Source organism: Cryptotermes secundus, unplaced genomic scaffold (genome assembly GCF_002891405.2).
Source record: "Cryptotermes secundus unplaced genomic scaffold, Csec_1.0 scaffold860, whole genome shotgun sequence".
NCBI lineage: Eukaryota > Metazoa > Arthropoda > Insecta > Blattodea > Kalotermitidae > Cryptotermes > Cryptotermes secundus.
Genome location: NW_019739976.1, coordinates 351,865 through 365,061, shown reverse-complemented (window position 1 = coordinate 365,061; position 13,197 = coordinate 351,865). Strand labels below are relative to the sequence as shown.

At 44.4% G+C, this 13,197-nt stretch overlaps 1 protein-coding gene across 7 annotated transcripts in view; it reads right to left on the bottom strand.

The window, feature by feature from the left end:
* The window catches only part of LOC111872245 (Kv channel-interacting protein 2), a 324,290-nt gene that overhangs the window by 29,875 nt on the left and 281,218 nt on the right, over positions 1–13,197 (bottom strand). For all 7 annotated transcript variants that reach the window (XM_023865942.2, XM_033754627.1, XM_023865947.2 and 4 more), the window contains 2 exons: positions 12,766–12,835; positions 5,097–5,167 (listed from right to left, as the gene is read on the bottom strand). In XM_023865942.2, the coding sequence (XP_023721710.1) occupies positions 5,097–5,167; positions 12,766–12,835 (141 nt within the window). The remainder of the gene's footprint in view (positions 1–5,096; positions 5,168–12,765; positions 12,836–13,197) is intronic.

Sequence of the window (13,197 nt, the reverse complement as noted above, 5' to 3'; positions counted from 1 at the left end):
ACAGCGATTATTTCCCTAAACAGCATTAATCGGTTGGGCTTTGTAGACGAGACATAGTGTGTTCCCTGTGAGGTACGAACTGGGTTTTTTAATAATTTCGATGAATTTCAGGATTGAAATGACTAAGATATCTAAATAACATTATTCGCATCTTGTGGCTCAAAAAACCAGGGGAAGCTATTCATGTTGGGCCCAGTACTCATGCCTCACGGAAGTTGTACTGACAACTGCAGCTAGACTGCAGACAATTCTTGCTGTCTCAGTCTTCAGGCGAGTGAACGGATTATTGTGGTGTGGTATTCCTGTATGCATTGCTAGTGGCAACTAGCAAACTGAACTTCTGCAACAGAGGACGGCAAAACAGCAGTGGGGTCCCACGGTTTGTTGTGACGTCATAGGCAAACCAGTGGCTAATTGGCCCTACCTCGCACCTTCTCAGTAATGGGGAAAGCTTTGAAGTTCTCTTCCTCCCTCCGAGGACCCCTCCCAGGGGCGCAATCCCGTAATTACGCTACAGGCACGCCGTGTGTGGCATAAACCACTCTGAAACGTTGTTCTTTGTGAGTTATCTGCCGACTCTTTTAGTATCAAGATTATTTAGCGTCGGATGGTGCGATGACTAATGAATAAAGATATAGATATCCCTGTAAGAAGCCGTGGAGGCAAGTATGATTGTGAGACGTAGAGGATCCCACATTTTCTAGATAATCAGCTCACAGTTGGCGGTGAGGTAATCAGCCTTACGCGCCGGCCGAACTTTATCCCAGGAAAATTCCTGGTACTCATTTCGCTCATTTCTGTTAGAAGCTGAGTCGAGCCCAGGGCCGTAGTGCGGCTGGAAGGATTAGGTCAATTGAAAAATGCGTTCGTGGTTCATTGCTCAATTAAGCACAGGGACTTCACCCATTTTTTGTACCCTGATCTACTCTCGTGCATGGCACGTACGAGTAATGCTGCACTGCTGACTTACCGCAGGCTTCGCGTCATCACATGGCTGTCGTAACACCGAATGCTAAGACAATACAAAATACAAGCTCGAAGAAACTTACCCACCGGCAGAATTAATAGTTCCTACAACTAGCCGACGTTTCGGGGCATCTCAATATCTCCGTTTTCATAGTCGAATAGTGACAGAAGCAAGCACCTTACTCACCGACCATGAAGAGAGAGGCAATAAGTTCCTCTAAAATGTCGGCAAACTTCTACAGGACTACACGGCGTCACATCCCATCTCCAGATCCCCAAACCTCCGGAGCGGCTGGACAATACCTCTGTGACAACAGGGTCTAATGTCTGTGCTGATGAAATATAAATCGCCGTGCATTTAGCACCACAACCGCGGTCGGAACACGCGCGACCCCTGGCACTGAATTATGTAGCAACCTGCCTGTTGGCTGTGTAACAAGGGTAGCCTATATGTGGCTGGGGATCTTACGTAACTGAACGTTTCATTTTCGCTGTCGTTGCTTCAGAAATTACAAGCAGCAGAGCTTGCTCTTCGTCAGGCACGGTCCAGATGACCTGTGGAAGAATCTCAGATCTCATTTGGAATCCTATGACGCCGTGTGTTTTCAGATGGCCCAAAGAAAGAAGCAGATGGTTCCTCCGAAATGTTGGCACCTACAAATCTATCAAAATGCACGGTGTCACACCACGAAAGATAGGAATCCTAGTATTCATCGTCGTGAGTTTAAGAAATCTCAACTACGAGTGCACTGTTCGGCAAAGGAATTCGTGTCGACGTGCTGACAGCTGTCAACAGGGCACAACCAATCCCGTAGCTGGATCTCACAAAGCTCCTGTGGCAACACTTCTCCAATTGCTGAGGCTTGATGCGTGGCCATATTGGTCCACGGTTTGTTGGAGACGTGCCGCAAACCGAGGAAAAGGCGAAACTAAGTTCGTTAACATGTTTTTCTCTACCTAATTCATGAATGTGGATGATTCGTTCACTCCATGAATAGGAATTAATATCGAGGTTGCGAAACCTGTTAATTTATATTAAATTTCACTCCTGATTCAAATAATAAACAACGATCCCTACACAGAAGATTGGCTACAACGACATCAATTTGGCTTTCGAGAACAACATTCAACTGTACAGCAAACACACAGAGTAGCCTATACCATAAACCAAGCACTCGATCGTAAAGAAAATACTGTACCTCCGTATTCCTAGATATAAAGCAAGCCTTTGATAAAGTCTAGGACAGAGGACTATTATATAAAATTAAACAGAATCTCCCCATAAATTACTACAAATTGATGTAGTCCGACATCAACGACAGGGAATCCAGAGTATGAATCAATCAAGCAATATCTATTAACTTTACTATAAACTCTGGGGTACCACAAGGCAGTGTAGTAGGACTACTATTATACCTACTCTATACGGCGGACCTACCAACGGATGTTAACACCACCACAGGAACCTTCGCAGATGGTACAGTCATCCTAGCAACCCATGCCGATCCAGCAAAGGCCACCAGTATCCTACAAAACCACTTAAACCAAATACAGGGATGGCTACACAAATGGAAAATTAAAATAAACGAGACTAAAACTATCCAAGTGAACTTTACACTAAGGCGAGAGCACTGTCCACAAGTAAGACTGAATAACAACAATATTCCACAGTCTCCAAGTGTTAAATATTTTGGAATCCATATGGATAGTAGACTCACTTGAAAAGACCACACAATCCATAAGCGCAAACAGACAGACTTGCAAACCAAGGAGCTAAATTGGTTAATTGGAAGAAGATCCAACCTATTCATAGAAAACAAAGTTCTGCTTTATAAGACAATAATCAAACCAATCTGGGCTTACGGAATCGAGCTCTGGGGTTGTGCCAGCAAATCAGATATATCAATAATCCAGAGAAGCCAGTCAGAAATACTTATAATTATAACAAATGCACCCTGGTATGTAAACAACCAAACGTTACATACAGATTTAAATATACCATACATCAAGGACGTCATCAGAGAAAAAAGTACCACACACCACAACAAACTAGCAAATCACCCAAACGACATACTACAGCCACTCGTTGAACCGCAGCACAATCGAAGACTCAGAAGATACTGGCCCGCTGACCTGAAAGAAAACTAAGAGGAACCTCCCACTGGGGAAGGGACTCATCACGTCATTAAAGAGCATCACAGCTCTTACGCCAGCAAACTAGCTTATAGAATTGTAGATTCTGATTCCTTACTAAATAAATAAAAAATATATTAAATTTCAGATTCTGTGGTGTGAATTAAACTCGAATTTCCTTTCCATACGTATCGCTACGTCATGAACATCTACTTTATATGTCCCTGTGCTTAACGAATTAAGCACTACGCCATGAAGGTGTATAAGGAAGTGGATGTATAGATCCATATTTTCTTGACCTTGTCACTAGCTGGAGGTGAGTGGTAAGCTTCATGCCCCGGCCGCTTTACCCCCAGGGAAAGTGCAATCGGTACCCATTGGATAAGAAGTTCGATGGACCCCAGAGCCGGCCTGGGCGTCTTGGAGAAGAGAAAATTATTGACACTACCGGGACTCGAATTCCAAACCCTCCGCCGTCCAGCCAGTCGCTATACCGACTACGCTACCCCGGCTCCTGTCTTATATACTAAATTAAAAAATTCGACTTATGAGCTGTGCCGAATTCGCAACAAAAAGTTCCAGAAATGCACCATGTCTGTCCGTCCATATGGTCGTAATAGGCGTTGGCGTCGGCGTCGGCACAGGGGACTAACCACAACTCGCATCTAGTCCCAAAGTTAAAAACTCGTTGTGCTATACCTCTTCTCTCTGTGCCCGACGTGGTGCTTTGCTGAGTATACAGACAACTTTACTTTCTGCTCTCAGTCGTCGCGTGCCGTCGGTTTATGCTTCCATGTCTGTGATCCAAAACTGGCTCGGACAGTCCAAGTACTGACTGTCCTTCATGTTCTAACGAGAAACGGAAACCCAGTCTGTTGCTGCTGAAATTTCTCCAGCTGCGCTCCAGAAATGTTATGCCCCTCCTCCAGTTCGTATTTCCATGAATTTCGTAATTAAACGACCCATGAACAATGTGTTCGGTGCAGACGAAACATGGCTGCGATGTGGGCTGGCAGTGAAGACAAGTAACACGTGCCCAGGAGTGGGCTGATCATCGCGTCAGTGTCAACAAAGCTGCCTAATCTGAGTGGGCGACTACTGTATCAATAGGCTACAACTCGCTCTTGTTTCGATTGAGCACACAGAGCAGATCTGTTATAGAGCAATTCTGAATCTCACTGTACCGTCATAGTCGGGACAACTGAATTCATTTCTAAAGGTTAGCAAAGCGGGTAAAATCTGAAGAGATCTGAAGGTTCTGAGATGTGACGCCATGTAGTCTGGTAGAAGTTAAGGTACGGAAGTAGTGTCTCCAGCTTCAAGGTTGAATATTAAGCCAAGAACTCTGGTATCAAGCGTCCTCAGATATGTCGATAAATTTCTACCACACTACCAGGCGTCACTGTGCTTGCCGGGCTTTTTCTTCGACCCTGAAGATGGAGGCAGTACTTTCCTCCGAAACTTCTATCACCCAAAAGCAGTGTCGTTCACAGCCACTGCGCGAGATAGTCATTTCTCACAAAATATGATACATTCCATTTTAGATCTTTCTGAGATGTCGTGTTGTGTCGCTGGGTAGAAATTCGCCGACATTTCGGAGAAACGTACTATTTCCTACTTCAGGTTAGAAGGTATATTACGCAGACGACTAAGAAACAAGCGGCTAAGAGGACGACCAGCCCAGCGGAAACCACGTCCCCACTTCTTCAAGTGCGAAGTACATACACTGTTCTGTGCCAACACCTTCTGCTGTCCTTGCGCCTACTGGTTCTGTCTGGCCTCCTTCACAGGTTCCCATGCGGTGCTTGTTTGCCTGCTATCTGGTTCTTGCTGGTTGTTTGCTTAGTATACCTTAGACCCTGGTGATAAAAACAGCACGTTCCTCTGAAATGTCGGTCAACTACCGGGACCCACAGCGTCACACACCCCCACAAGGCAGAATTCTTGACGACACGATGAAGGTACAATATAAGGGAAGTATATTACTCGTCACTCACCTCGAAGCTTATTTTCCCCGTCTGGTTGTGTTTGATCGTGTTAAACACATAGTGGGCATACTGGCTGGCATCTGTAACACAGAACAAGATAAGCAATGAGTTCTGGTTCTAGACACACTGGCTCAACAAACTGCTTAAAAGACTAAAACTGAAAAGTAAACTCGCTTGCCCACAAAACTGATGATCGATGTGACATATGTCAACTATATGAACATTCGCGCCTTTGCACCAGCTCCATTTCCAATGACCTTGGAATAACAGCCATAATGTCTGGCTCATAACTGTCTAAAACATCTTTGTGGGGACGTCATTCCTTGACTAAGCGGCCTTGTCGAAGAAAAGTCCCTGGGCATTCAAGGACATCAACAGTGTGGCGATTTCTGTTCTCATCATGTGTTGAAAATATGCTATAACCACCCTGGAATGATGACGTAACGATCTACATCACTATCTGACTATGACGCAACTTCAGAGATGTTTTAGGCAAGGCACTATAGAAGAACGACGACGTATGATGCCATTTTCGTGATAGGAGGCTGTGAAAAGTGGCAACATTTACGGAAGACCGGGAGTTCAACGTGGAGATGATCGAGTCGAGCCAGAGGAAAGCTTACGGATGTGAGAACAAGTACGTTTTCCGGGCGGACACCAACTCTAAGAAGTTTTCCTAAGACCAGTCAAAATAACACCCTGGAGAACCGGATAATTATTGCTGACGATGAAAATGAATCCCAAATAAACATCAGTCATGGTAAGATCCAGTGCAACAGTGACTTAACACCGAAACGAGAACAATTTATTCTGATAGATTCAGGATTTTTTGGACCGTTATAGTAGACCAGAACGGGAAAGCTTCGAAATGTGGTGTTGGAGAAGGATGGAGAAGATCAGTTGGACCGATTATGTGAGAAATGAAGAAGTGTTAATTAGAGTCAGTGAGCAGAGGAATATCCTACACGAAATAAGAAAACAGAAAGCTAATTGGATTGGTCATGTTTTACGCAGAAACTGCCTTCTAAAAGAAGTTATTGAAGGAAAGATAGAGGGGCGGATAGAAGTGACAAGAAGACGAGGAAGAAGACATAAGAAGATGCTGGATGACCTTGGGGACAGAAAAGGATACTGTCATTTGAATGAGAAAGCTCTAGATCGCATTAAGTGGAGGAATTGTTTTGGAAGAGACTGTGGACCTGTCGTCTGACAGATTATTGATGATGATGATGATGATACAAAATGCATTTAGACTGCATTTAAATTTTTATTTACGATTGTTTAATGAGGAAAATCATTTCCGTAGCATATTGTCTCTAAACCTACCTTGTTCAACTGAAGAGGTATCTATGGAGAACTGCGGAACCGTCACATAATTTCGTGATGAATTTAGAGTTTTATATTGTGAAAAAATCGCTGCATGTCCACGAAAATAAGTAGGCTTACCCTGCATAAATAACGCTTCATATGAATGCAGATGTTACTTATCGCTATTTTATACTGCACAAAACGATATACCAGTAAGTGGTAAAAGTTTATTGCATCAAGTGATCATATTTTTTTTTGTTTTTAGAAGCTGAGTTCAGCAAAATGTATCTAATTTTAAAGCACATATAGAGAAGAGACGGTTTAGGCAACATATGTACACATACATACATACACACACACATACACGAAATATGATCCCTGTGAACAGACAGCAGCCTGCGTTGTACAAAGTTTTACGCACGACTGATGGCGGAAAGGGATCTAGTTTCCGAAACTTTATGTATATCCCAGACAATGGCCAGAGTCCCGTATAATATTGGCGTAACGAATCGCGCATTGTCACAGGACCTTCGACAGTCACTAGAATCCTGTAAAGCACGTGGCGTCTGCTTCAACACTAATACAAATCTCTTCATTCTGTCGACACAGTGCATTTACGTGTTCTACATGATTCTCGCATTAAACAGCGATTATTTCTCTAATCACGATTAACCGGCTGGTCTTTTCAACTCGGCAACCTTAACGAAAATGACTCAAGACGGAACAAAAGACAAATAATAAGATTTGAGGTTTTCACAGCAATGATTATGAAGAATGCCGTCTTCTGGGATGTTGCGCCATGTAGATCTTATGTGAGCCGACGTTTCGGAGGAATATATCACCTCCATCTTCAGGGCAGAAAAATCCGCGAGCGAGGAAACAGCGTGAGCAGATGGCTGCAGCCCACAAAAATGTCACTTTTCTTCCTCTTTCCTTGTTTCTTTTGTCGGTTTTAGTCTTCGCAGCATCTACATTTGTTCTCTTCCCTGACTCGCTCTGGAAGAGACATTTCGTCACCAAAACCGAATTCTTACGGAGGGATCGCCGAGGAACGGCAGCCTTGCAGAAGACACTGTCTTCCCGACAGAAGGACCCGCTCACTTAGAACAGGAGATTGCAACTTCTTTTTGAGTCGCAGACCGTTCCTAATTTATACTTCCCGATGGAGCTTCCCGGCTTCAGTTGACGTCGCAGTGTAACAGGCGCTCTGAGACAGAGCTGAGAGCAAAGGTCGTTTCCGGTATGACGTCCGGATTAAATGGGCAGAACCCCGTAGATCTGAAGACAGCTACTGCAAATCTTGGAGTGTCAGTTTTCATCCGAGCTTCAGCTAATATTTTTGCAAAACTGAAGTCAAGGAATCCGTCTCCCTCCTCTAAGAAGCCTATGATAGAAGTTGCACAAATACAAATTGCTGCATGACAGTAAATGTAGCGAATGCTCGTTCTTAAGCGGAGCAAGGTTTTCTAGAAGTTCTTCTGCGTTTCAGAAATAAGCACAAACAGAACTACAGCACATTAATAGCTTACATTTTAAATATTAATATCCAGGAGTAGCCTTTGCTGAAAGATGAAGTGACTTCGAAGGAAAAGATATTCTTCGTCTAAAACATCTTTGAGGATATGTAGCGTCTTCAGGTGGCAACTTTATGAATGAAAAGTGTTATGCATTCAATGATATTTCCGGTAAGAAAATTTTATTCCTAGTTTTCACGCGTTTGATTGTAACTAGAGACAGGGCTAGGATTGGTAGTCGGATATAATGGACACATTTTAACACACAACTCGTGACTACACTTTACAAATCACTCACACACAGATTAAGTGTTCTTAGTCACGATCTTCATTAGCCGTTGCTTAGTAGTTTCTTTNCGTGTATGTAGTAAGTAACCCCATAATCCGGAATTTAGATATCGCTAGAGAAAGAAGAAAGAAGTGGGGGGGGGGGGGTAGTGAGAGACACTACATTGGGGGAGGGGGGGTAAGAAATTATATCTCCAGTTTTGGAGGTTCACAGGCAGTGCCCGCTTGTCCTTCTTGTGCAGGTAAAGCATATGATCGGATTCTGTGTTAGTTTGTTTTTATTTATTTATTTATTTATTATTTTTATGACGCTGGAAGGAGTGCATTATAGTAACATTTTAGCTAACGTTTGGAGGGCTATATCAGGCTGCATGTGAAGCATGCAGTGCAACTTTGAATTTGTGTACCAATTTAGCATTTGCTCTAGGCTCAACTGTCTGCCTGCAGACTCTCTGGAATACTCGGCACGGACAGCACAGAAAACACTGCTTCCGACAGCTCTTCTATTATTACGTGCGTGTGCACTTACGGCTATCAAGTGACGGCTACTGAGGCATCGCCTAACAACGGGTGTTTACATATCCGTTCCCTAGCAACGGCTGTCTCTGCTGGCTTTCAGCTGACATGCCACATAATATGTTTAAAGCCGAATCTAGTAACGTGGCGATGTACATCAGTATCTGTCTATGACGTAACAACATCACCGTCTGTGTCCCGCACACGGTAAATAACGGCATTTCAGTCCACCATCTTAATCATTATACATGCAGAACGTCAAGAGTTCAGTGAAGAGCTGGTAATAATTTGAATAGAAGCAAAAGATGGCAGCGATAAAGACAGATCCACGGAAATGAGTCCGTAGTGTGGACGCAAACAGCAACATTCTTCAGTACGCACTCCCGTCCTGTCAGGCTTAGTGAGCATGTAAAAACACAATTGTCCTTGTGCTTAACGAAACGTCGCCTCATGAAGACAGACGAATGATGAATTGGCAAGCCTGCCCGATCCATAGTCGGGGTAAAATTCAACCCCAGTACCTCCCGAATATGGTATAAGGGAGTTACCGGTATGCAGGGCCGCGCTATAGCTCAAGCGGTTAGTCGCTGGCTTCCCACCGCGGCGGCCCGGGTTCGATCCTGGGTCTGGTCAAGTGGGATTTGTGGTGGACAATGGCGCTGGGGCAGGTTTTCTCTGAGTGCTTCGGTTTCCCCTGCCAATCTTCATTCCACCAACTGCTCCACAATCACCCTCACCTATCATCTGGGGCTGGTACAATAGGCCAGAAGTGGCCGCAGTACAAGGGACTTAGTCCCACCCCACTAGCAATAAAGAAATACCGCTATGCATACACGCGCAATTGCAAGGATTCTTAGTTTTGGCAGTAGATGGATGTTAGTGCTCAGCTTCACACCCCGGCCGCTTTATTCCCGTGGAAAAAACTCGCTCGGTACCATCTGGGCAGGAGGTTAGGTGGAACCAACAGCCGGTTTAGCACATCAGTAGGTCTATAATTTTGGCTGTCCTTCCAAGGTTTTATAAGTTTTCTTCCCCCCCCCCCTGGCGCTACAGCCCTCATTTGGGCCTAGGCCTATCTCCATGAAACTCTCCGTTTTCACTTCGGTTTACTAGATCTTACATATTCAGTAGGACTCCTTGGGCAGGTGATCAGCTCGTCGCAAGGCCTCTACCTGTACACAAACACAGAAAAACGACACCAAACATCCATGCCCTGAGTGAGATTCGAACCCACGATCCCGGCTTCCGAGCGAGAGAAAACAGTACATGCCTTAGACCGCTCGGCTACCGTGACCGGCAAGGTTTTATAAGTTACTGACGCATATTTCTGACAAAGTTTGTGGTCAAAGAAAAAAACAGTTGCATGTGCAGGGCAAGTATTTTCTCAGTACAGTTGATGTTCCAGATTTAAAAGCCGTTGAAAACTGCAATAATTTCCGTTGGAATTTTAACGTACTTGCTGGTAGTCACTGAATAAATACAGTAATTACTGTGCTTCAGACGGGTAAGCATCACGGATCTTAGGAGTAATGAAACTTTAATAATCCGACCGACTGGTACGCAGATGGAAGTATATTTTTAACGCGTTGTCAGTTGGCAGTGACGCTAGGGGCTTCCAGACTTCGAACTGTGACGTGTGAATCATTCATACGGTCACATTTGAACATTTTCTTTCGTGACGAAAGGGGCGAGTGTTGGCTCAAACAGAACAGAAAGTGCATTAAAGCTAAAACAGAGAAGTAGTTCTAAACTCTTAGGAAAGTTTATTTTTTTACCACATACTGAAGATTAAGTAAGCTCGTTCCTCTAAAATGTTTCAACTTATCTACCAAATTACACGGCGTCACCTCAAAGAAGACATAAATCTTCTATGGGAGGAATATTTTAATCTGAAATCTAAGCTCACTTTATGTGGTGAAGCCACAGTGTTCACAGTGTGTCAGCTAACTGATAGCGTACAGTTCTATCGCCGTGTCTCCGGCTGTGTGAGGTACAGCGGCGACTTTGTGGAGACTCCATCTCAGCGAAACACACACACACACACTTCCATTCATTATGAAAAAATAACATTACTACATATCCGTTCCCAAAGCGGCTGTTCCAGTGCAAATGATACAGCATCGTTCAACAAGGAAATTATCAAACAAATTCATAAGTACCGAACTAAAAAAACAAAAAACTCCATGGCTGTAGTCCGCAAGCGAACTATACTGACCGAGCGACCGCCGCTTGTCGGCTAAGTTATTGCCAACTTTAGCGGATAGAGAGTGTCGCGTGGTCAGCGCAACAAATCTCCGCGGCCGTTAATTTCGGTTTTCTAGACCGGAGCCACTACTTTTCCATTCAAGTAGCTCCTCAATTATCTTCACGAGGCTATGTGGACCCCGTTCCATACCCACTACTTCTCAGAAAATGTGATAGCGCCGGGACTAGAACCCGGGACCTCTGGATCTGTAGCCAGGAACTCTGACCACTAGAAACTTCTTCGTTACTCGACGCGATATGCGGAAGGTATTTTCTATGTGAACACTATAGTACTCCCCTACTTCCTGATCAGTGGTCCCAAGCTTCAGCATAATTGCCTCTCACTTCTCCACTTTGTATAGCCAGAGAGAGAATAATCAGACGGCACCAGAACGTTTCACTACACTTAAAGTCCAGCACACAGTGGCACGGTGTTATAATACTGTGACGTGCCGCCTAAAAGTCGGAATATCGGAATCACAGCGGGCGTCCATTGCCAGCCAACGGCTCGGTAGTCATGTTTCTGCTACAGCAGGGAGCAGTGAATACATCGTTGCCTGAGTGACAACTGTAAATGCGTTCACGTGACAACGCGTACATAGGCAGACTGTTACCACGGAAATGACAACCAGAACTCTTCAGGGAGGTGTTTGCTAACCCAGCCACCCAGCAGGTATAAATGGGTGCCAGTTCAGAAGTCAGAAGTTCAGAAGTGAAGTAGCGTGCTTTCGAGAGGCAGACATCCCTCAAGCAAGCAGACGTTGAAGACCTTGTTTTGTGTATTATAGTTAAAGTAATCTGAGTATCTTATAATTATCTGTAGTTCCGCCTGGTGAGATTATCCAATAAATCAATTTGTCTAATCTGAAACCCATTAATTACGTGTCGCGTTACCAAGATACAACTGCCTCTGTGATCTAGTGGTCAGAGTTCCTGACTACAGGGTTCGATCCCCGGTGCTACAAGATTTTCTGAGAAGTACTGGGTCTGGAATGGGGTCCGCTAAGCCTCGTGAGGATAACTGAGGAGCTATTTCAAGTAATAGCGGCTCAGGACTAGAAAACCGAAACTAACGACAGTGGGGATTCGTTGCGCTGACCACGCGACACCCTCTATCTGCTAAAATTGGCACTAACTTAGCCGACAAACGGAGGTCGCTCGGTTGGTATAGTCCGCTTGCGGACTAAAACCACGGAGTTTGTTGTTACCAGGGTACGTGACAATATATTAACAGAGAGCGAGATATTAAATATACAATGCTATACCATAAATTTGCAAATTGTATCCTGTTTCATATCGCAATTTATATTTCATTTTCAGTGAAAGGAAAAGCAACATATTCAATACTATCAATGATACATGTAAATCTAACGTGAGTGTACGCAGAGAACCCATGACTTCTGCATTCGCTGAGAAAATTTGGCTGTTGTCTGAAGTGGCCCTAACTGGCAGTTTCTACTACATCTATCCCGAGGGCGCGGAAAGAAGTTCCGTGAATGGTGGGGATCAAACTCCCCACTCTCTGCCTACTGCTCTATTCCCCTTCAGACAGCCCAAAGCGTCTGTCGCTATGCCGGTGGTGGTCACGTGGTTATCACTACCATCATCCCTGTAACCAGAATGGCTAGACGAATGAAGAGGAATGTAGGGTAGTGCCCTGGAGGGGGAAGCGTTACAACTCGAAGGAGAGGTAGATCCATGAGGCCTCTTTCTGCGGTCTCAGTATAGTAACAGTGCCAAATGTAACGCAGACACATGTTTCAATGCAAGTTAATAAGTAACAGGATGCTTCGAAAGCAGGTACTCACCTCCTTGCGGGAAAAACTGTGAGAAGATGTTCTTGAACGATTCCTCGTCCACCATTCCGGTAGGGCATTCCTGTGACAAAAAAGATTATTACGTGATTTCGGTTAGACTGGCTCCATCAGGAAAGACAAAGTCTCTCTTATCAGCCGTGCCTTAGCTTAGGAGGTTAGTCACCGGTTTCGTGTCGTGCCTGTTCGGGTTCGATCCCAGGTTGGGTCATGTGGGATGTGTGGTGGATAAAGTGATATTGAGGTAGGTTTTCCCCCAGTACTTCGGTTTCCTCTGCCAATTCTAATTTCGCCGATTGTTTTACACTCATCTACTAGCCGGGACTATTACAATAGGCCCAATAATGGGCGGACTACAAAGTGAACTCAGTCTCAGCCTCATACTACGAATTAAAAAAGCCTTTATTATTTATTTCCTCGTACTTA